The 22,091-nt window shown below is 47.8% G+C and overlaps 1 protein-coding gene across 1 annotated transcript; it reads left to right on the top strand.

The window, feature by feature from the left end:
• Window positions 1–276: 276 nt before the first annotated feature.
• Window positions 277–15,886, top strand: OCIAD2 (OCIA domain containing 2). Its single transcript, XM_038556057.1, has 7 exons — window positions 277–394; window positions 3,094–3,221; window positions 7,661–7,757; window positions 9,395–9,448; window positions 13,114–13,161; window positions 14,128–14,245; window positions 15,704–15,886. Exons 2-7 carry the CDS (start codon window positions 3,156–3,158, stop codon window positions 15,783–15,785), a joined length of 465 nt encoding a protein of 154 aa, XP_038411985.1. The 5' UTR covers window positions 277–394; window positions 3,094–3,155; the 3' UTR covers window positions 15,786–15,886.
• The last annotated feature ends 6,205 nt before the right edge of the window (window positions 15,887–22,091 follow it).

Below are 22,091 nucleotides of genomic sequence, written 5' to 3'. Positions count from 1 at the left end.
GGGATGGGGGCAGCTGCGGGGAGGAGGGGGAGGAAGGGAGGAGGGAGGGGAAGAGGGAAGGATGGAGGAGGAAGGAGAGAGGGGGAGGGGGAGGAGGAGGGAGGAGGAGGAGGGGAGAGAGGAGGGAGGATGAGAGGAGGGAGGAGGAAGGAGAGAGGGGGAGGGGGAGGAGGAGAGAGGGAGGGGGAGGAAGGAGGAGGGGAGGATGGGGGAGGGGAGGAGGAGGAAGGAGGGAGGGGGAGGAGGGAGGAAGGGAGAGAGGAGGGAGGCGGGAGGCGGGAGGCGGGAGGAGGGCAGTCGGGCCCGGCGGCGGAGCGCGGGGAGGCGGCGGGTCCCGCGGCAGCTGCGGTCGCGGCGGGCTCGGCGCGGCTGGTCCGGATCCGCACCTGAGCAGGTGAGGCCTCCCCGGGGCCCGGCGGGAGCGACGGCGGGGAGCTGGGGGCGGGGGGGGGAGGGCGGAGGGGGTGCTCTCGCTCCACTGCTTGGGTCCCCAGGGGCGGGGGCGGGGGGATCCGGAGTCGCCCCTTGCTAACCCCTCGGGGCCTGGCTCGGCGGGTGGGGGTGCGGGGTGGGAGGGGTTTGGGGTCGTGCAGGTGGCCTCAGGCTGGGGACGGCGGACTCCTGCGGGCTGACTCCCTCCGCTGTGACCTGAGCCCGCGTCCTGCTGCGGGGGGGCCCCCCCAGCCCCCCTGCCCGGGGGTCGGAAGTCCAGCCCCAACCACTGAAAAAGTAGAGGGACCCCAAAGCAGACCCGGGCCTGGTGGTGGGAGCTGCCCCCAGGAGTCAAGGCCTTCCCGGAGGGTTGCTCGGGTGGGCTGGGGATTCCCTGGGCGCCAGGGGGCCTGACCGCCGGAGCCCGGGATCTTTGCCCCCGGATCTGAGGCAGCGGCAGACCTGCCGCCTGAGCCGAGATTATCTAACAGGACTTAAGGCCAGCGCAGACTTCCTGGAGATCAGCAAGAAATAGGGTCAATGTGACAGCTGCTCGTGCTCCCCCGTGCAGGGCACTGAGCTGGGGCTTTATGGACCTCAGTCCCCCGTCCTCATCCCTCATCCTTGCAACAGCCCCTCAAGCCCCTCGCTCTGTGCATTACCTCCTCGTCACAGGTGCGAAAGCTGAGGCCACAGACACATTAAATCACTTGCCCCAGGGGCACCTGGTGGCTCAGTCGGTTGAAGCCTCTGCCTTCAGCTCAGGTCATGATCCCAGGACCTGGGGATCCAGCTCCACATAGGGCTCCCTGCTCGCTGGGGAGCCTGCTTCTCCCTCCCCCTCACTTTCCCTCTGTCAAATAAATAAATGAAAATCTTAAGAAAACAAAAAATAAAAAAATAAAACTTGCACAGAGCTAGCAAGAGTAGAGTCAGGACCTGAACTCAGGCCTCTGACTCCAGGCCTCTCCAGTGTAGGGCATCCGCAGGCTGCCTCTATAACAACACATCTGAGGTTAAACCCTGCCCAGCTAATGGTCCCCTTGGTTCACATGCCTGGCAGTTGAGTGGGAAACAGAATCGTGTGTGACAAGGTTGTCACTGTGCAGGGAAGTTGGTGGTAGTCCAAGAGGCGGGGGCAGCAGAGTGCAGTGGCCATCGTTGGAGCCGGGTGGGGCAGGGAGGGTCCATGGTCCCCCTGGAAATATGCCCATTCTTGCCAAATCACTCTTCTGAGCCATGTGGTACCAATAATTCATTTTCTCCTTCAGAAACTCCCACTCCTCTGTTCCCTATTATAATAGTGTAATAAGGAATATACTATTCCTTCTCAGTCATTTGCCTTGGCCTGTTTGTTTTGTTTTTCTTTTGTCGGTATTCCCTCGGCCTCAATGTTCTCATTTTCCAGCACTCTTTGTAGACAATTCTATTCGTGTTTCTCGCTTTACCTATCATTTTTTATGACAGCAACTCCCAAAACTCCTGTTCCCTGCCTGTCCCTAATCTGTAACTCCAGACCCAAATGATCAAATATTCTAATTCCTACTGGCGGATTCCAATGCATGACCCCACAGGCACCCAAATCCAACACTTCCAAGCACAAGTTTATCATCTTTATCCTTCCCCAGGGTCTTGGTTCAGGTCTCTTCAGGTCCTTGGCTGGACTATTACAGCACCTTCCAAACTGATCTTCCTGTCTCTGGAGTCCATCTACCCCTTGAAAGCTCAAGAGTCTTAGTCTTTAGTGCCTTCAGAACTGATCAGAGAGGGATCCCTGGGTGGCCCACCGGTTTAGCGCCTGCCTTTGGCCCAAGGCATGATCCTGGAGTCCTGGGATCGAGTCCCGCATCGGGCTCCCTGCATGGAGCCTCCTTCTCCCTCTGCCTGTGTCTCTGCCTCTCTCTGTGTATCTCTCCTAAAAAAAAATAAATAAATAAATAAATAAAATCTTAAAAAAAAAAAATGACCAGAGAGAATAGACCTTTCTTCTTCTCCTTCCTTAATACCCTGTACAAAGCTGTAAGGGAGCCCCTTGCATGTTGGGTAACTGCCGACTTGTCTATATTCCCCTTTAGACCAGGAGCTCTTGCAGCACTGATTTTCCCTTATCCATCTTTGTGTTCCTTGGCCCGACACACAGTAGACACTCAATAAGCATTTGTTGTGGTTAGTGACCTTGTAATGAATTAAAACTTTGATTAGGACACAATTTTTTTAAGTAGTAAAACTGTGCATAGTGTGTCACTTCACTCTAAACCTGATCCGTCACCATAGTGAGTTAATTTGTGTGTGTTAGTGGGGGAGAAGCATTAGGACGTGAGTTTGCAGGGGATCCCTGGGTGGCTCAGCGGTTCGGCCCCTACCTTTAGGGCGTGATCCTGGAGTCCCAGGATCGAGTCCCACATCAGGCTCCCTGCATGGGGCCTGCTTCTCCCCCTACTCCTACAGTGAGTGCCTGTGTCTCTGCCTCTGTGTGTGTGTGTGTGTGTCTCTCATGAATAAATTAAAAAAAAATGGACGTGAGTTTGCAGATGGTGGCAGATGAAGACTGATGACAAAATGAAAACAAGTTTTCCAATTTGGTGAATTGATACTAAGGAGGTTTTTAAGGTTGATATGAAATTTAGCCACAGCATAGTGACTCCTTTCTACTTTCCTTAGGCCTTGGGTCAACGAGTAAGCTGAGTACACCCAACCAGAAGAGAAGCAAAGACGAAGGCATCATGGCTTCAATGTCTACTCATGGAAACCAAGATAAAGGCCCCCATTTGCCACCACCAAGCAAGCAGGTATATTTTTAATTCGGAAGTCTGCCAACTGAAGAGGACTATCATATAACGTTCCTTAAGCCTCATCCTTGAATGGTCACTTTGCTTTTTTTCAGCCTGGCACGTTGTTGGGTGGGTTCAAAGATAATGGGATGGGGAAGGAAAGTATTTTTTTAGCTTCCTTGAAAAAGAGCCTTTTACATTTTAATTTGTAAAATCCTTTCTTTACTCTTCCCTGCTCAGAATCTAGCCTAACTCGCTCTTACGTAGGCTGTCAGTGACTGGAGAAATTTCGTTTAGCAGAGCAAAACTCTTAACTGAATCTGACAGGATGATACATCATTCTTGTTTTTTACATTTTTGTTGCCAAGGCTAATCATACTAAGTATATGCTGCTGACCGCTATTCCCTAACAAATAAATTAAATTAGCAATCAGATTGAGAACCCTAGTGTTAACATGGGCACAGTCTTTCAAAGTGTAAAGAATGAATATTATATGTTTTGGGGCCACAAACATAAAGCAAAGATTAAGTATCGTGATGGTAAACGGAGTTCATGTTCTCTAGTGTCAACTTTTCCAGCTAAAAATAATTTAATGAAGGAGGTGGTATTAAAGGAGCAAAGTTTAGGAGAAGCAAACAGACAAATGATAGCAAGTCATAAGGAAAAGAATTCTGACACCCGAGTTGCCTCTGTGAAATAGAGAACCATGAAACATTTATGGCTGTACAGGAAAGGAGCACCAGAGCTCCCCTGGGGAGACCGTGCGGCAGCATCAGGCTTGACTTCAGGACTCACAGCTATTGTCATCATCTGGATCCCTGATCCTGGACGTGTATATAGGTGTATGTTTGGGACAGAGGAGGGAGGGAGGCGTTCCCTACGTTTGCCACAGCCATAGGCAGAACCAAGAAGAGGTATTTACACTGGGATAAGGAGTGCTTGCTCAGGAACAAAGGTAAGTGGAGAGTTCCTTCTCTGACCACTGTCATCTGTGTGCTGTGCTGTGGGGAGTCGTAAAGAAAGAAGACAAAGGTTACCTACTCAAGCTATTTATACAACTCCGAAGGCATAGGTGCCAAGGGGTCCTACCACCCTGTCATCGTGCAATATAAAGTGCTTGGTACAGTGGTACCTAGACGATGGGAAAGTACTACAAAGAGTCCAAAAACAAACACTGGCAAAATCAGACAAGGCAAAACACAAAAGCCAAAGAGCTCCGCCCCAAGAAAAACACTAAAAGTCCAAGAGGTAAATGACAGAGATCTTATGTAAATAATTCACAAAAAAAGAAATACAAGTGTGACTTGTATAGTGAGGAACCAATGAAATAAAACTTGTTTTTAAAAAATGAACCACCCAGAGGATGGGAAAAAAAATTATTTTTGAATCACCTATCTAATAAGGGCCTAATATCCACAATACACAAAGAGCTTTGACAGCTCAACAACAAAAAGACAGCCCAATTTTTTTTAAATGGGCAAAGGACTTAAATAGGTTTTTCTCCAAGGAAAACTATGTGAGTGGCCAACAAGCAAATGAATAGATGCTCAATGTCACTGGTCATTAGGGAAATGCAAATCGAAACCACAGTGAGATACCATTTCACAATCACTAGCGTTACCATAATTATAAACAGAGACAGGGCAGCCTGGGTGGCTCAGCGGTTTAGCACCACCTTCAGTCCAGGATCTGATCCTGGAGACCCGGGATCGAGTCCCATGTGGAGCTCCCTGCATGGAGCCTGCTTCTCCCTCTGCCTGTGTCCCTGCCTCTCTCTCTCTCTCTCTCTCTCTCTGTTTTTCATGAATAAATACAATCTTTAAAAAAAAAAAAAAAAACAGAGACAATTTAGTCCATTTCGCTTAAATTAATCAAAAAATTTATATCCAAAAAAATGTAAGGTGCTAATTTGAAAAGAACGGAAACAAAAGAGAAAATGAGAAGTGTCGACAAGAATGTGGGAAGACTGGAACTCTCATACTTTGCTGGGGAGACCGTACAATGGTGCAGCTGCTGAGGAAAAAACAGTTTGGTTGGCAGGTCCTCAGCAAGTCAAGCAGAGAATTACCGGACGGCCCCGCAGAATTGAAAACAGGTGTTCAAACAAAAGTTGCGCATCCGTGCTCAGAGCAGCTCTATTCACAATAGCCAAAAGGTGGGAATGACTCAAATATCCATCAGTAGGTGACTGGATTTAAAAAAAAAAAAAAAAAAAAAAAAAAAGTGGTATATCTATTCAAGGGAATATTACTGAGACACAAAAAAAAATGAATTAGTGACACCTGCTACAACATGGATGAACCCTGACAACATGCACAGGGAGAGAAGACAGCCACGAAAAGGACCATATGGTATGTATATGATGCCACTTAGGCATCCAGAGTAGGCAAATCCATAGAGACAGAAACAGATGAGCATGTCAGGTTGCTGAGGGTCGGGGGGAAGCAAGGAATGAGGCGAGACCCCTTAATAAATATGGAATTTCCTTTTGGGGCGATGAGAAAGTTCTGGAACTGGAAGGGGGTTGCGGCTGTACAGCCCCTGTGGATGTACTTAGTGCCTTGGATTGTATACATTAAAATGGTTAAAATGGTAAGTATTCTGTTTTGTGTATTTTAGCACCATGAAAAAGTACCGAGCCTCTGTGTGACGCAAGATGACAACCCAGGCAGTTGAGGGATTGCCCGAACATTCTAGAAGAAGGGCATTCTGGCTGAAAAATAGGTGGATTCTCAAACACATTAGTTATGAGAGAAACGCAGATGAGAAGAAAATATTACATTATACTGATTAGACTGTCGAAATTCAGAAAACTGGTTAATGCCAAATGTTATAAAATCTGTTCTTTAAAAAAAGTAAAAAATAAAAAATAAAAAAATAAAAAAATAAAAATCTGTTCTTTAATCTGCTAAGGATCCAGCTTACAGCTCCTAGGCAGGCTCTGCAGGCACCGAACATTCAGGCACTGCTGCTGTGAGTGGTTAGTGACGTAGCCACCGGGGAGAGAACTCTAGCAAGACTTTGTAAAAATAATAATAATAATAATAAAAGGACTTTGTCAGATGAGGAATACATGCATCCTATATTTTGCTTCTGGGTTTGTACCTGAAGACATTCTCACAGGGGCACTGACTGTAAGGAGATGTGTGTCGGTGGGGACTTGGAGGCCTGCTGGAGAATCGACCGGCCGTGAGGACACGGAACTGGGTGTATGAGCAACACGGGTGGATCTGAAAAGCACAGAGCTGAGTTGAAACCATTTTTTAAGCAAAATGATATATAGAAGTCAAAGCCATTTGCCTAAGAAAGATGCGTGCACCCGCAGCGATGAACGTCTTGCAACAACGGGTACCAACAAATGATGCACGTCAACCCCCCAGAATGGCAGCGATGGGTTGGGGGGGTGAGAAGGGAAAATGTAGGTGAGCGTGAGTGAGCATCCCGAGGGGCCTGAGTGACGGCGGTCAGTCCAGCGTGTAGCGTATTGACGTGAGCAAAAGGCTACTGCAGGTCTAGTAAAAACGATCGTGTCAACCGTGTCACTGGTTCCACGAAGCTACGGGCAGAGCACTTAAAAATGTGTAAAAAAACAGAAAACAAACCCTGAGAAGATAGAAAGCAGCGTATGCAGACAAATTAAAAGCAATCCGTTGAGGAGTTCGTAGCCCAAAACTGCGTTGGGGAGTATAAATGGGTGAGTGGAGACGGCACCTGTACGTGGCCACCTTGGAGCGCCCTGCTCGGAATGGGATCCCAGCTGTGTACCGTGTGCTTTAGGGGAAATCTCTTCGTCACCCAGGAGGCAGCACCGGCCTGGGTCTTAGGGACACTGAGGCAGGCAAAGGGAGCGAGGAGCATTTGCAAGCAGAGTGAGCTGTGTGGACAGAGACAGGAGCCCTCCCCGTGCTCCCCCTTCCTCCTCCCCCTGCTCCTCCTCCTCCCCTCTCCTCCCTCCTCCTCCTCCCTCCTGCCTCTTCCTCCCTCCTCCCTCCTGCCTCCTCTTCCCCCTCCTGCCTCCTCCTCCCCCTTTCTCCCTCCTCCCCCTCCTCCCTCCTCCTCTCTCCTCCTCCTTCCTCCTTCCTTCCTCTTCCCTCCTCCTCCCTACTCTTCCTCCCTCTTCTTCCCTCCTCCTCCCTCCTCCTTCCTCCTCCCTCCTCTCCTTTCTCCCACTCCTCCCTCTTCCCTCTCCCTTCTCCCTCCTGCCTCCTCCTCCCTCCTCCTCCCTCCTCCCTCCTGCCTCCTTCTCCCTCCTCCTCCCTCCTCCTCCCTCCTGCCTCCTCCTCCCTCCTCCTCTCTACTCCCTTCTCCTCCCTTCTGCCTCCTCCTCCTGCCTCCTCCCTCCTCCTCCCTCCCCCTCCTCCCTCTCCTCCCTCCTGCCTCCTCCCTCCTCCGGGGCAAACAGAGCAGACGCCGTGCTAACAACCCCAGTCCGCTCACCGTGTACCTTTCCTTACAGAGCCTGTTATTCTGTCCAAAATCAAAACTGCACATCCACAGGGGAGAGATTTCCAAGATTATCCGAGAATGTCAAGAAGAAAGTTTCTGGAAGAGAGGTAATTGCGTCCCCTCTTACTCTTTGTTAACAAACTGCCCACGTGTCACGGTAGAATTCTGGGGATGGTTCACCTCCGAGTGGGGCCTTTGCCCAGCTCCCCCTGAAGAACAGCCACGTCGGGGGGCTGTGTAGAGGCAAACCCCGCCGAGATCCTCTTCGGGGCCCAGACGGCATCGGAGTCCGGAGCACCTTCCCCCATTTAGCCAGAAGTGAGGCACACTCGGGACCTGTTCTTCTCTGGGGGCCCAGGACACATCCCAAGAGTGCTATTTAGAATTTCTTGAAAGATTCGACCTTCCTGGGTTTCGCTAGACTCTCCCCTCCTCTGGATTCAGGAGCGATGTCAGGCTCAGGGCTTCACCCCGGAGCCAAGCCCATGCGGCCCCTGGAGAAATCCCCTGTTGAACATTTGCGGGATGAGTGAAGAATGTGCCAACATTCCGCGGCTGCTTCTCTTCGAAGGCTCTGAAATGACCTTTCCTGCTGACTCCCTTCCTCTCGCCAGGCCCGCCTCACAGAGACAAGGGTGTGAATTCATGCTGTGTGTTCAAGTCTCTTCCAATTTAAAAAAAAATTCACGATTTGTCATTTGAAAATGTCAGGATAGGCCCACAGATCTAGCCCCCCGTGTTCTGCAGCACGGGGATGATTTATACTTGGAAATGCACTTTGTGATTTCTCAGATCGTTCAAGTTCAGGGTCGATCGTTTGGGAAGTGACACTTGAGAACTTGATAGTCACCATACATTATTGTCATTATTGATGGCGCTCCCAGAAATCCATGGTTTTTAAAAAAAATGTTTGCACCTATGAATCAGTAACTTAGCTAAGTGCTAGCAAAGTAACATTTCAGTGTGACCCATTCGAGTACCATCAGGTAGATGAGAGGGGAGAAATCGGTTGCTGTTCGATTTTTCTTGGTTGCTAGGAAGAGCTTGATGTTTATCAGCTCTCTTACTCTTTTGGAACGAGGGCTGCATTTTGATAGAACTGGATACGCCTTGGCCAGACTAACTTGCCTGCTTTAAAAAATCATAGCCCAGCACCACCCCGTGTTTAACAGGAATGTGATAATCTTGTAATCTTCAGAAAATAGGCAGATCCGAATTGTGCGGCCAAGTCAATTGGCCCAAGTCAAGTCATTCAAGACCAAAGGTAGGCACGGGCCTGGATAGGGTATAAAGAGCTTTCTTGTGCTGTTTTTTTTTATTTTATTTTATTTTATTTTATTTTATTTTATTTTATTTTATTTTATTTATTTATTTATTTATGCTGGGTTTTTTAATGTAGGATTGAACATTTCACAAGACACAGCTAAGTGTGCACGCACACACCGAGAGGCTGGTGCACTGTGGGCATTCAGTAAAAGTGGATGTCGGAGATGGAGGGGCATGTAGCTAGGTTGTCACACCGAACCTGTGTTTCGGGTTGAGTGACTGGGGCAGATCTCAAGAAAATTCTGCATGCGGTGTTTAATAAATATTTGTTGAGAAAGTATAATAACAAATGACTGAAAACTCGTCGCCAAGGTAGATAAGAGAGGGAGGGAAAAACACGCAGACTAATTTCCCCTGACTTCTGGGTGAGGTGCCAAGCTTTAAAATTGCAATATTGAAGGGCCTATTTCTTTCACAGCCCTGCCTTTCTCCCTCATGAGCATGCTTGCCACCCAAGGGCTCGTCCACCAAGGTAAGATTCTGTATCTGTTTCATAATTAAACTTTAGAAAGCCCCGTTTTCACGGACTCTCCGGACAGCTTTTTTGGCCCCTGGCATTTGTTTCTTGGTGAAGGATTTATTTATGCAGGTTTTTGCTTGTTTTCAGATGAAGTCCCCCTCCTCCCCCCCCGAAGATGTCCTAATCTCCAGAATGAGTGGCTATGTTAGGTTATGTGGCAAAGGGAAATTAAAGTTGCAGATAGAATTAAGGTTGTCCGTCAGCCGACCTTAAGAAGATAAATCTGGCTTATCAGGTTGGGCCCAGTGTCATCAGAAGTGTCATTAAAAATGCAAGAGTGGATCAGAAGATGGAACCAGAGGGATGGCAGCTCGGGAAGGGCTCTCGGCTCAATATTGCTGGCTGTGAAGATGGAGCAAGGGCCCCTGAGTCCACGGATGTGGCTGGGCCTCCAGAAGCTGCAAAGGCAAGAGACCCTAGAGCCTCCAGAAAGGAATTCGGCTCTGCTAATACCCTGAGTTTAACCCAGTGCTCTGGTCCGAATGCTTGTGTCCTCCAGGTTCACATGTTGAAGCCCCAACACCCACGGTGATGGTGGTAGGAGATGGGGTCTTTGGAGGGGAGGTGGAGCCTTGGAAAGGGGAATTAGTGCCCTTGGAAAAGAGATCCCACAGAGCTCCCTAGCCCCTTTCATCCCAGGACAAGACAACAAGAAGTCCGTGACCCCAAGTGGGCCCTCACCCGACCATGCTGGCTGGCACCTGACCTTGGATCTCAGCCTCCGGGACTGAGAACTAAATTTCTGTTGTTTATAAGCATCCAGGGTGCCGTATTTTGGTGAAGCCACCCAGATGGGCTGGCTTCACCCAGTGAGACCCCTTTGGAGCCTCTGACCTCAAGAACTGGAAAGTAACCAATCCATGTTCCTTTAGACCACGAGGTTTGTAGTTAAGTTGTTACAGCACGGGAAACCGGTGCGGTGCCTTTCTCTGTGCCCGAGTCCCTAACTTGAACAACAGAGCAAGAGAACTAGCAGCCGCCCCGCATCTGCCCCATAGGCTCTCCCTGCCTCTTAGAGTTTCCCACTCTCCCTGTGTAGCCCTCTTCTTTTTGATCTCTGTCTACCAGGGCCCCCCAGAGTCACTGCCTGGTGCCCAGGTAACAGGAAGGCGCCTGACTTTGCTGCAGCCCAGCATCCTGAAGGCCGCTGATTACCAGGACTTTCAAAAGAGTTTTATACCCAGTAAATGTGAGGGAAAATGTTCTCATTCTTTTTGGGGTCTGAAAGACCACATATGTCGTATATATAGGAGAATCCCGTTCACTCAATATTACTCTTGTCTGTAAAGGTGATTTATTAAATATGATTTCATTTTTTAATATTTATTATTTATTTGAGGGGATCCCTGGTTGGCTCAGCGGTTTGGCACCTGCCTTTGGCCCAGGGCGCAATCCTCGAGTCCCAGGATCGAGTCCCACGTCAGGCTCCTGACATAGAGCCTGCTTCTCCTTCCTCCTGTGTCTCTGCCTCTGTCTCTTTCTATCATAAATAAATAAATAAATCTTTTTAAAAAATTATTTAATTGAGAGAGAGAGAGATCATGAGTGGAGGGATGGGCAGAGGGAGAGGGAGAGAAGTCCTTAAGCAGACTCCTCACTGAGCCCGGAGCCTTACACGGCGCTCCATCCCAAGACCCTGAGATCATGACCTGAGCCAGAATCAAGAGTTGGCTACTAAAAAAAAAAAAAAAAAAAAAAAAAAAAAAAAAGAGTTGGCTACTCCACTGACTCCACCGCCTAGGAGCCCGGATTTCATTTTTATAACTGGAAGAGAGCCTGTTTATAGAAGTATATTCATCAATCAGTAGCAAGCCGTTGTCAGACCATTTCTGACAACAAAAACGTATGGCCCCAACATCTACCGGAACGATGTTTTCTAGATACAAAGGGTTTCAAATCTACAGTCTCCTGCATGTGTGCACATGTACTTTTCCAGGTTCCTGTATCGGTTTTCTATGGCTGCTAAATTCCCACAAGCCTAGTTAGTGACTTAAAACAGTACAAGTTTATTATCTCACGGTTTGGGAGGTCAGAAGCCCAAAATAGGCCTCTGGGGGCAGAAATCAAAGTGCTAGCAATGCTGCGGGCCTCCCCGGGGCGAGTGGGGGAGAGGCTGGTCTGGGGCCTCCCTTCCCTCCCAGCTTCTAGAGACCCCCCACATCCCCTGCTCGTGGCCCCTTGCTCGGCCTGCAAGCCAGCACCACTGAGGCAAGTTCCTTTGGCTCTGGCTCTGAATTTCCCTCTTCCACTCTCGAGATGAATACGTCTTGATGACATTGGGTCCACCCAAATAATCCAGGATAATCTTCCTATATTGAAGCTATGATTAGCAATCCTAATTCCATTTTCTTCCTAGTTCCCAGGGGTTGGGTATGGACATCTTTAGGACACTGTTACTCTGCCTACAGCAGATTTTATTTTTTTTTTTTAAAGATTTTATTTATTTATTCATTAGGGACACACAGAGAGAGAGGGGCAGGCCCCATGCAGGGAGCCCGATGCGGGACTCCAGGATCACACCCCGGGCCGAAGGCGGCGCTAAACTGCTGAGACACCCGGGCTGCCCTGCCTACAACAGATTTTAATGTTTTTGTTTTAAAATTGTGATAGAAAAAAAATAAAAATAAAATAAAATTGTGATAGTTAGATATATACTGTGAAGCTCTAAACTGGGACTCTGTTGAATTACTTAAAAAAACAAGGGGGCGATGCCTCGTTGCCTGCAACTAAGTTCTTAGCCCCACCTTTGCCTTGATAGCTTTTTTTTTTAAGATTTTATTTTTTAAATAAAAAGAAAAAATAAAAAAATAATAAATATTTTATTTTTTAAGTCATCTCCACACCCAGTGTGTAGCTCAAACTTACACATCGAGATTGAGAGTCGCATGCTCCACAGACTGTGCCAGCCAGGAGCCCTGCCTTGACATCTTGATTTATTTATTAAGATTTTATTTATTTACTGAGACAGAGAGAGCTGGAGGAAGGCAGAGGGAGATGGAGAATCCCAAGTCGACTCTGCTCTGAGCATGGAGCCTGACGTGGAGCTTGACCTCACGACCCTGAGATCATGACCTGAGCTGAAACCAGTAGGTGGCACTCAACCAGCTGAGCCACCCAGGTGCCACCCCACACACCCCCGCCTCGATATCTTTAAATCAGACTTGAATTTTCTGTTTCATATTCTTTTTTCTAGACATTCTGGCAAGCTATTACTTGCTACTTGCCAAAAATGGTTATTTGCAAGTTAAGCTCAATCAAGAATTGACTTCTAACTCTTAAAATATCACCTCTTCACAGGCACCCGGGGGGCTCAGTGGTTGAGTGTCTGCCTTCGGCTCAGAGTGTGACCCTGGGGTCCTGGGATCAAGTCCCACATCGGGCTCCCCAAAGGGAGCCTGCTTTTCCCTCTGCCTGTGTCTCTGCCTCTCTCTCTCTGTGTGTGTCTCTCATGAATGAATGAATGAATGAATGAATGAATGAATAAATAAATAAATAAATAAATAAATAACCTCTTTAGATGGAGAATCTATACATCTTAAACTTTGAAGGTCTCTTTATACTTTGTAAACCTGAAGTCATAAACTGAAATAATAATGTATTTATATATTGCTCCTTAGGTTATTTAGCATCTAACCCAAGATTTGGATCATTGCCCAAAGTCGCACGTAAGTCATAGAAGTTCGAAAAAGAAAAGATTCATTTTTTTAAAAGCTGTTTATAGCAACTGGCGATAGGGACGTCAGGCTAACCGACTGCCTGTGTTGACTCTGAAAGATCAGACTCTGTTTTTTGTCACTTTGCCGTTCTTGGTTCATTCAGCACTTTCTGATACAGGGCTGAGCAGTAGGGCCTCCAGCTGCGACAAGCCTCTTTTTAAAGCCTGGACGAAGAGGATGAACGAGAGGAAACTGACAGCAGAGCCTCTGAATGATGGAGCCATCGGGGGTTTTAATTCTCCTTTTGGCTAGCCTTTTCAAAATAGTTTCTGTAATGGACATAGCAAATGAGAAATGGCTTAAAAATCGGGGACTTTGTAATAATACCCTGACCCTAAACTTGGGGCCTCCTCCTATTCCACTCATGATACATGGACCTCTTGTGTAGGGAGGATGCACCCCAGTGTACAGCCTGAACCGTCACTCCCAGCAGGAGGAGCAGGTTGGCTGTTTGTCCCCTGGGAGGTTCCCTCTGACTCGTGCCCTCTCTCCCCTGCAGGCAGGATGGATTGCTCCCCCTACTCCAACCCATAGAGAGAATGTAAGGGATTTCCTGCCAAGTAATTTGGAAGCTACCTATAGCCACAGCCCAAACCCCACCCCTTCCTTCCCTGGTGGCCTCAGACATTTATCTGCCAACTGGGTCTCCCTCTACCGCTGGTCTCTGAGACAGCACCTTCGCTTGCTCTGTCCCACTCTCCCCTGACCACCCACTCAAAAGTGACGACATCACTAAGTCTCCATTTCCCCATCCTGCTCTTTAATGGGGAGATTCATCCCCAGAGGTTGTGTTGGTTGATTTATCATGGTAGTTTTCGTGTAAATACGACTACTGTTCCTGTAGAAAGTTCTAGAAGATAATTAATGGGGGAGATTCTGAACTTTTCAATGATCTTTCCTACCTTGCTTTTGCAGTTGCGGGTATCTTGGGATTTGCCCTTGGGAAGGCATCGTACATACGAGTATGCCAGAGTAAATTCCATTCCGTTGAAGATCAGCTACGTGGGGCTGGCTTTGGTCCAGGGCATAACAGGTTTGTGACTTTTTAAAAAATTTTATTGTTTTTTATTTTCATTCTGGTATAGTTAACGTACAGTGTTCTGTTAGTTTCGGGTGTACAATCTAGACATTACTCAGGCTCATGATGGGTGCTCCTTAATCCCCATCATCTACTTCACCCATCTCCCACCCACCTTTCCTTGGGGGACCATCCGTTTGTCTTCTAGCGCTGAGAGTCTGTTTCTTGGTGTCTCTCTTTTTTCCTTTGTTCATTTGTTTTGTTTCTTAAATTCCACATATGAGTGACATCATATGTTATCTGTCTTTCCCTGACGGACTTGTTTTGCTCAGCGTAATACCCTCTAGCTCCATCCATGTAGTTGCAACAGGTTCATGATCTTTTTGATTGAGGGATTTTAATGAAGACAATCATAAAAAGTCAAACGAAGGCCCTTTCATGCCTCATACCATTGAACAATTTTCTGCATATCCATTTGTGGGAAAATGACCCTCTTTAACTCTCAATTGTTGAGCTGCTGCAGTTCAACTTCAATAATAATTATGACTCAGTTACCTAGTTCATTTGCTCCACATTCCGTGAGCACCTACCATGTTCAGGGCAGAGTGCAGGTCTCTAAAGAACATCTTCATCAGCAGACGTGGCTTCTGCCATCACGGAGCCGCACGGAACGTGAACAGGCTTCTTTGCTGCAAGACTTCTTGGGACCCTCCTAGGTTATTATGTATCATGGTTCTCATTCAGAAGCGTGGGAGAAAAAAAAAAAAAAAAAAGGAAGCGAGGGAGCTAAGGACATTCCCTCTGCAGTTAGAGTACCTCGGACCAGTCTCTGATACTCCCTGGTCTCCAGACTTCTCCTCCGTAGAGAATGGTGATCGGGACTGTTTTCGTGGCATGCTAAGGAGTATAAATGATGATTTCTGGCAGGAAGTGCTCGGTATAGAATAGCTATTTCTGCAAGAGTATTTATAGGACTAATGGTGGGGACACAGTTCTCTAAAGACCCTCGCTTGTCACAGTGGCTTCTATTTGAGAGGCAGCGTGAAAAATGTGAGAACATTGGACATGAAGATCATTATTGGCACTTTTTTTGGATGAAATTCTGGGGGCATCTCAAACCACAAAACAGCTCCCATTTTTCTTTTAAAAATTAGGCTTGTGGACTTTAACATAGAAAATGTCTCCCGGGGCGCCTGGGTGGCCCAGTCGGTTAAGCTATCTGACTCTTGATTTCAGCTCAGGTCATGATCTCGGGGTCGTGAAATCAAGCCCCACGTTGGGCTCTGCGCTGGGCATGGAGTCTGCTTGAGATTCTCTCCCTCCCTCTCCCTCTGCTGCTCCCCCGCCACTCAAGCTCTCTGTAAAACAAACAAACAAACAAAGAACAGAAAGAAAGTGTCAGCCAATGATGTTGTGTGAAGACTAGACCTTCCAGGGTCAAGGCACAAACTTCTGTTTTTGCTTCCGTTCTAGGCACTGCCTGCTTACCTGTGAGGAATGCAAAATTAAGCACGGATTATACGAGAAGGGAAGTTCCCAGCCTTCAGCTTCCTAAACGTGTATCTACGGCTTCTGGAGTTTCTCCAACCTCTGAATTTGAACACATTCAAAATTTCAAGTGTACTTTAAAATAATACACGTGTAGTGGAACAGACACATTGTGATCCTCTCACTCTTTTGAAATGCTTTCCATGGGAGATTCTCAGTTAAACCAAGCGGTATATGTTTGTCTGCTATTTGAGAACATGTCCGGAGCATTCACACACCAAAAAAAGAAATTACGTGGCACCCCTTCCCTTGCTTACAGCTACGTGAAAAGAGCTTAGAGCCTTCCCTGATGCGTTTTTTCTCACTCTGCATTTGTTCAGGGTATTCAGGTCTCTGAGAGAGGATGGAAATGAATGTAGGGAGGAACTTGGGAAGTCACGGCCCACAGAAAACCCATGTGTATAGAGATAGGAACACCGGGCAAGAGAGATTGTGTCTTACAGGTTTGAGAAGCGCTTTCTAAAATGTAGAGACTAAGATTTTTAATGAAATTTTTAAAAAATGTTTCCCTTGAAAGAGTTGGAATCTGAGCCCACGTTCCTTTAGTGACCTAGATGACTTTCTCCTCATCGGTATGGTAAAGTTTTGGGAAAGCCTGTCATCTTTAGATTACTTGTTTAGCTGATGGGTGCATGCATGCTCATTGTCGGCCCTAAAGAACTGGGTTCTTGTAGGTACCGCTAGTGGCCTGTATATAAATATGTACAACTTTCCAAACTGTGTCTCCTCTCCCGAGGAACAGTTTGTTTATGGGAACAATCCCGGGAAGAATTAATTCATAGAAATGATAAGCTTTTAGGGCTATAAAGAGCTTAGAAGCAGTCAACCCAACCCTAGGGGTTGGATTCCTATTGCCAGGTTTTTTGCATGAAAACAGCCCGCCAACCAACCAACCTCTTCCATTAGGACCTTGTGTTTTATGGCAAGTTGTCTGAGCCGTACATGAAAATTGCCCTTGCATCTTGACATTTTCTCAGGAAAATGCTTTATGTACGTGTCATCATTTATGTACTAGGTTTGTGCATGTGTGTACGTATGTGTGAGCGTGTGTACGTGTTTGTGTTTTACTTAATACATCCTGAAATCTATACTATGCAGGTAAAAAGGGAAATCTCAACAGAAGTTAATAATTGATATAAAACATTAGCTTATTTTTTAAGATTTAAAGTAAATATTTCAGAGGGAGAGCACAAACGTGAAAAGGGGGAGGTGCAGAGAGAGAGGGAGAGCCAGCTCCCCGCTGAGCAGAGAGCCTGATGTGGGGCTTGATCCCAGGACCCCGGGATCATGACCAGAGCCCAAGGCAGATGCTTAACTGACTGAGCTACCCAGGCACTCCAAATATTTTTTTAAATACCAAAAATAGGAGTTTTTATTTTTGTGTGAATATTAAGCGTCTGAAATAGAGTGATTTTGACTTCGTCTCCTTGATATCACACATTCTGGTCGTTGAGGTGGTAGAGTCCTATTTCTGTAAATCAGAACCCAGAGCCAACATCGTAGCGTCACAGATTTAGCTGAAGGCCTGGCTCTGACAACTAGCCATTGGTGACCCTTGGTTCTGTCGGTGATTGGCCAAAATTCAAAATTAGGCACATTTATGTCCTGCAAGACAGAACCTGATTTCCTGGGGATCGGATCATCTTCACATTGCTAACCACAGGGAGTTAATGTTGAGATCAGTCTTGGGGATACTGGGAAAAGATGAATCTATGATTGGTGAAGAGCTCATTGTTCTCACAGCCCACATTTTCATCGTTCTTCTGACTCAGACTGGATTTATTGTTCAGGCTCTCGGCTTTTCCTAAGTTACTCATTGAAACATTTTATCACAGTGATCTCTGCTTTCACACAGTGAAAGGAAATCAATAAAGAAAAACCTGGAAGGTCACCCAACAAATCTCAAATATTTTGCTGCATTATCTATTGCATGTATTAGGAAGCGCGTATCTGGGGGAGGATGTCTGTTTCTTGTAGGAAGAGGTGTCGAAGGAGTGGCATTTGTCTCTCGGCATTTAGAAGTCACCAACACTACCACACTGGTCATCAGCTCGTGAAAGCAGCACCTTCGTGATTAAAAAAAAAAAAAAAAAAAAAAAAAAGATGTATATAATGCTTGTGTATCTTAAAATTCCCACTTAGGCAAATATAGTCTTTTGCTGTCAGGATAGATGACTTATCTATCTTCTGTTAACATTATGAAAGTAATAAAAGATCTTGAGTGACTCGATTAAAACAATGAAAATGTCATGTAGATCATCTCGATTTTCAAATAGTGCGATCTGTTCATCCAACAAAACCTTTCCACTTTATTTTTTTTAAAGATTTATCTATTTATTTGTGATAGACATAGAGACAGAGGCAGAGACACAGGCAGAGGGAGAGGCAGGCTCCATGCAGGGAGTCCGATGTGGGACTCGATCCCGGGTCTCCAGGATCAGGCCCTGGGCCGAAGGCAGGCGCTAAACCGCAGAGCCACCCGGGCTGCCCCGAAATAGGATTTTTATTCTTCTTTCACAGAATGGGCTTTAAATATTGGGCGCAGGTTCCTCTGAGTGTCTTCAACCGTTGGAGCGGGGTGTCCAGCCTGTCGCATGCTGGTCTGGGGACGGCTGGAGAGGTCCGTACTGTCCTCTCTTTCCAGTCCCAGCAGGAGCGCCCTGGCCCCCCAGCCCCCCGGGCTCCTCCCCGGCTCCACCACTTTCCCACACGGAGTCAGCCACCTGGGCCTCCGTTTCCTCCTGTGCCCAGTGGACACACTGGAGGCTCCCCCATGGGGCGTTCATGACAATCAAATGAGCGAATACTCACAGAATGCCACACTAGAGCACGGCTCCGACAGCCCCGGGAGGGACGGTAGCTGTCAGACGTTAGCTGTCACCACCAGCACCACCACCAGCACCAGAACCACCACCACCAGCACCACCACTATTACTACTACTTTCGGTGGAGCCCAAAAATACGTGATTGTGTCACCCGTCTGGCCTGGGCTAGGCTTCCACATGACCCATCCTGAAGTCGCCTCCCCTTGTTAGGCTCACGCAGCTGGTCGCTCTGAGCCTGAAGGTAGCTCATTCCACTCTTGGCTCTTTCCGAGTTCACGACGCTCTTCTCGGGCCTTTGCACTTTGAGACGCGTGATTCGACAGGTGAGTATTGTGTCGAGTGCCCTGGGAAATACTCCATTCACCCTTCCGGCTTCTGGACGGGCGGCGTTGATGGTGAGTGCCCGAAGACTCTGGGTCGACTGAGGGATGGTCTTGAAGAATTTATTGGAAAACACCCCCCGCCCCCAAAGAGCAGTTTGGTTGATTGGAGGAGAGGATCTCTCATCTCCAGATGTGAGCGGCAGGAATGAGGGTCGGGATGGGGAGGTGATGGCAGAGGAAGGGCCGGAGAATGATGGTGGGGAAGAAAGAGCAAGAAGGCACCTCCCTGAATACCTCGCTGATTTTGAAAATCAGGGCTGTCACCACAGGCCTTAGGATGTGGGAGCCCAGAACGACTTCAGTCATTAATTCGATAGGATGTTTTTCAAGATCTACAATATGCAAGGCAACGTGCTAGAAAAAATAGGGGTATTTGTACATCCTGGCCCTCAAAGCAGCAAATAGAGGAGAAAAGATGTGTGAATCAACAGCTCTACCTCGATGTGATGTGGGGTCTGTGTGAGCTAGATACAAACCAACGGCCACTGTATTTGGGGGCAGCATGGTCACCTTAGCTGCCTTAGAGATTGGATTACCAGCCTCATCCTTACCTCTCCTTACAGCTATGCCTCTTGACACGTAGTTTTGCATCTCTTTCCCACCGTGAGTGGGGCAAACTAGCTTCTCTTGACTTTGGGTTTGTCCACGTGACTTGCTGTAGGCGAGACATGAGGCAGGAACGAAGGTGTGCCAGGTCCAAACTTAAGCCTGAAGAGCCCTGTGCTTCCTCCTAGGTCTCTCCAGGGTCATCAGATCAGGCCCAAGACTAGATGCAGGACCAACAGCCTGCACACCGAGCCACCAGCTCCACAGTTGCCTGAGATCTAATCTCTCTGATCCCTTTTTTTTTTTTTAAGATTTTATTTATTCATGAGACAAAGAGAGAGAGAGAAGCAGAGGGAGAAGCAGGCCCCATGCAGGGAGCCCAACCGGGACTTGATCCCAGGACCTCGGAATCACACCCTGGGCCAAAGGCAGGTGCTCAACCGCTGAGCCCCGCAGGCAGCCCCAATCCCTACTCTAATGCTCAGAGCAATTCTGCTTTTCTATCAAATTCTAACGTAGCAACCAGGCAGCTGTAGGTGAAGTGCTGCCTTAGCACAGACCTAAAACACGTGGCCTTGGTCTAGGGAACACGGGGCAGATGGATGCCGGCAAGGCTTCGGGGAGATGGCTAGTGAAAACCTAAAAAGCCGGGGTAGGGTGTTAGCAGAAGCTTAACGAGCCTCCAAGGAGGCTGTCCAGGAAGGCTCACAGAAGAGAGAGGGAAACGTTCTTGGAAGTTGGAAGAGATTTTGATAATGAGGTGTATAGAGTTTAGCCAACACAGAGAATAGAAAACATACCTAACAAACCCCATGATCTGGCTAAGACTTCTGGGCAGTGTTGAAGACAACACCTGGCTTTTTCTAGCTGTTTAAAATGAGAAGAGACGTAATATGAACTTATTCCAAATGTGACCTGTAGACAATGTAAAGGCTCATTAGTTTCTTAAGCCAGCAAAACTTATTCTAAGAAATGGCTTCCAGGCAAAGATCAAACCCAAAGTGGGGCCTAAAGTTCTGTTCAAGAGCACAGGACAGTGCCTCCTTCATAGGACGTGTCAGACACACAAGGGCCCTCTATAGGTCTTACAGGCATAACCCTGTAGACCCGGTGCGAGGTTTCGAAGAATCTCAGGGTTGCTGTTCATCAGCCTCACAGGGAGCCCAGTGTAGAAAACGAAGTCTCTGGGGCCATTGGGTGGCTCAGTCGGTTAAGTGTTGAACTCTGAGTTCAAGCTCCGCGTTGGGCTCCAATCACTGGGTGTGGAGCCTCCTTAAAAAGGGGGGGAGGGGATGGTCTCCAACAAACTTATGGCTTTCCTGTAATGGAATGGATTAGAAGTGGATACTTCAGAATGCCACAGGTTTAAAAAACTAAAAGGACGCCTGGGTGGCTCAGTTGGTTGAGCGTCTGCCTCCAGCTCGGGTCATGATCCGGGGGTCCTGGGATCGAGTCCCGCATGGGGCTCCCTGCTTGGTGGGGAGTCTGCTTCTCTCTCTACCTACCCCTCTCACCTCTCCCTGACTCCCTCCCCCGCCCTCCATGTACACATGTGCTCTCTGAAATATTAAAAAAATAATTAAAAATTGTGTTAGTTTGGACAGGGATAGTATAGACAGAGGCCCTGGAACCTCTGATTTCTATGGGCAAGAGGCAGGCTGAGAAAATCACTCCACTGCAAATATGAGCTACCTTTATGGAAAAGGCAAGACTACGCACCAGTGTGCCCCTGGGGATGTGCCTAAGCCCTCACGAAGAACTGGTGTGAGGCTGGTTGGACTTCAGAAGTGCTATGGGCAAGACTGCAGGTACTGCTCACGTCCCCCTGCTGAATGGGAGTGGGGAGGTCATGCCAACAAGTATTGGGGATGAACAGTTCAGGTAGCTTCTCTTCAGGTCACGAGGCTTAAGGCTGAGGATGGTACTTTAAAGACTTTCACCCAAGCGCCTCATCCACATGACCTGAGCAGCGGGTAGACACAACCCACTTAATCGACTGAGCCACCCAGGTGCCCACAGCCTCCTTGACTCGTTCTTCTAAAAATGTGACTAAGTGGGAGTCTTAGGTTTCTGCCCTTTGATAGGCAGGCTGGTGAAGGAGTGATGCTATAGGACTGAGGCCAGGTCAGAGATAAAAGGCAATGCAGCTTCTGACTTGTTGCTGGACCATTAGAGCCTTAAGTAGTCGCATGAACAGTCTGTCCTGAGCACACCGTGTTGTGAGGAGCCCACAAACCCACCCAAGGGTCACGGCAAGGTCCTGAAATCAAATGAAGGGAGAGATGCCCTGGCGAGACCCCAGCTGCTCTAGTTCCCTGCTGTAGGAAGCATCTAGCACCTGGAGGACCTCAGACACAGCCGCATCAGTCAGCTGAGTCCTTCCTTAATCAGGACCCACAGAGAAAACGGAGGTAAAACATGACCACTGTTAAGCCACCAAGTTTGGGGATTTACAATAACTGGTTTGCCAGGTTTCTGGTAGGCGGGCAACGTGAGTAAGTAGACTTCAGAGGAAACTAATTTCATTTCCCATTCACCTGAACCAGAAACAAACATTAG

This window comes from Canis lupus, chromosome 13 (genome assembly GCF_011100685.1).
Source record: "Canis lupus familiaris isolate Mischka breed German Shepherd chromosome 13, alternate assembly UU_Cfam_GSD_1.0, whole genome shotgun sequence".
NCBI classification, from domain to species: domain Eukaryota; kingdom Metazoa; phylum Chordata; class Mammalia; order Carnivora; family Canidae; genus Canis; species Canis lupus.
The sequence above is the reverse complement of the archived record's forward strand: the minus strand, read 5'-3'. Positions and strand labels throughout refer to the sequence as shown.

Coding starts and splice junctions, on each gene's coding strand:
- OCIAD2 (XM_038556057.1), top strand. CDS start 3,156: ATGGCTTCAATGTCTACTCATGGAAACCAAGATAAAGGCCCCCATTTG. Junction 7,758..9,394: donor AGAAAGTTTCTGGAAGAGAG/GTAATTGCGTCC, acceptor TTTCTTTCACAG/CCCTGCCTTTCTCCCTCATG. Junction 13,162..14,127: donor ATCATTGCCCAAAGTCGCAC/GTAAGTCATAGA, acceptor TTGCTTTTGCAG/TTGCGGGTATCTTGGGATTT.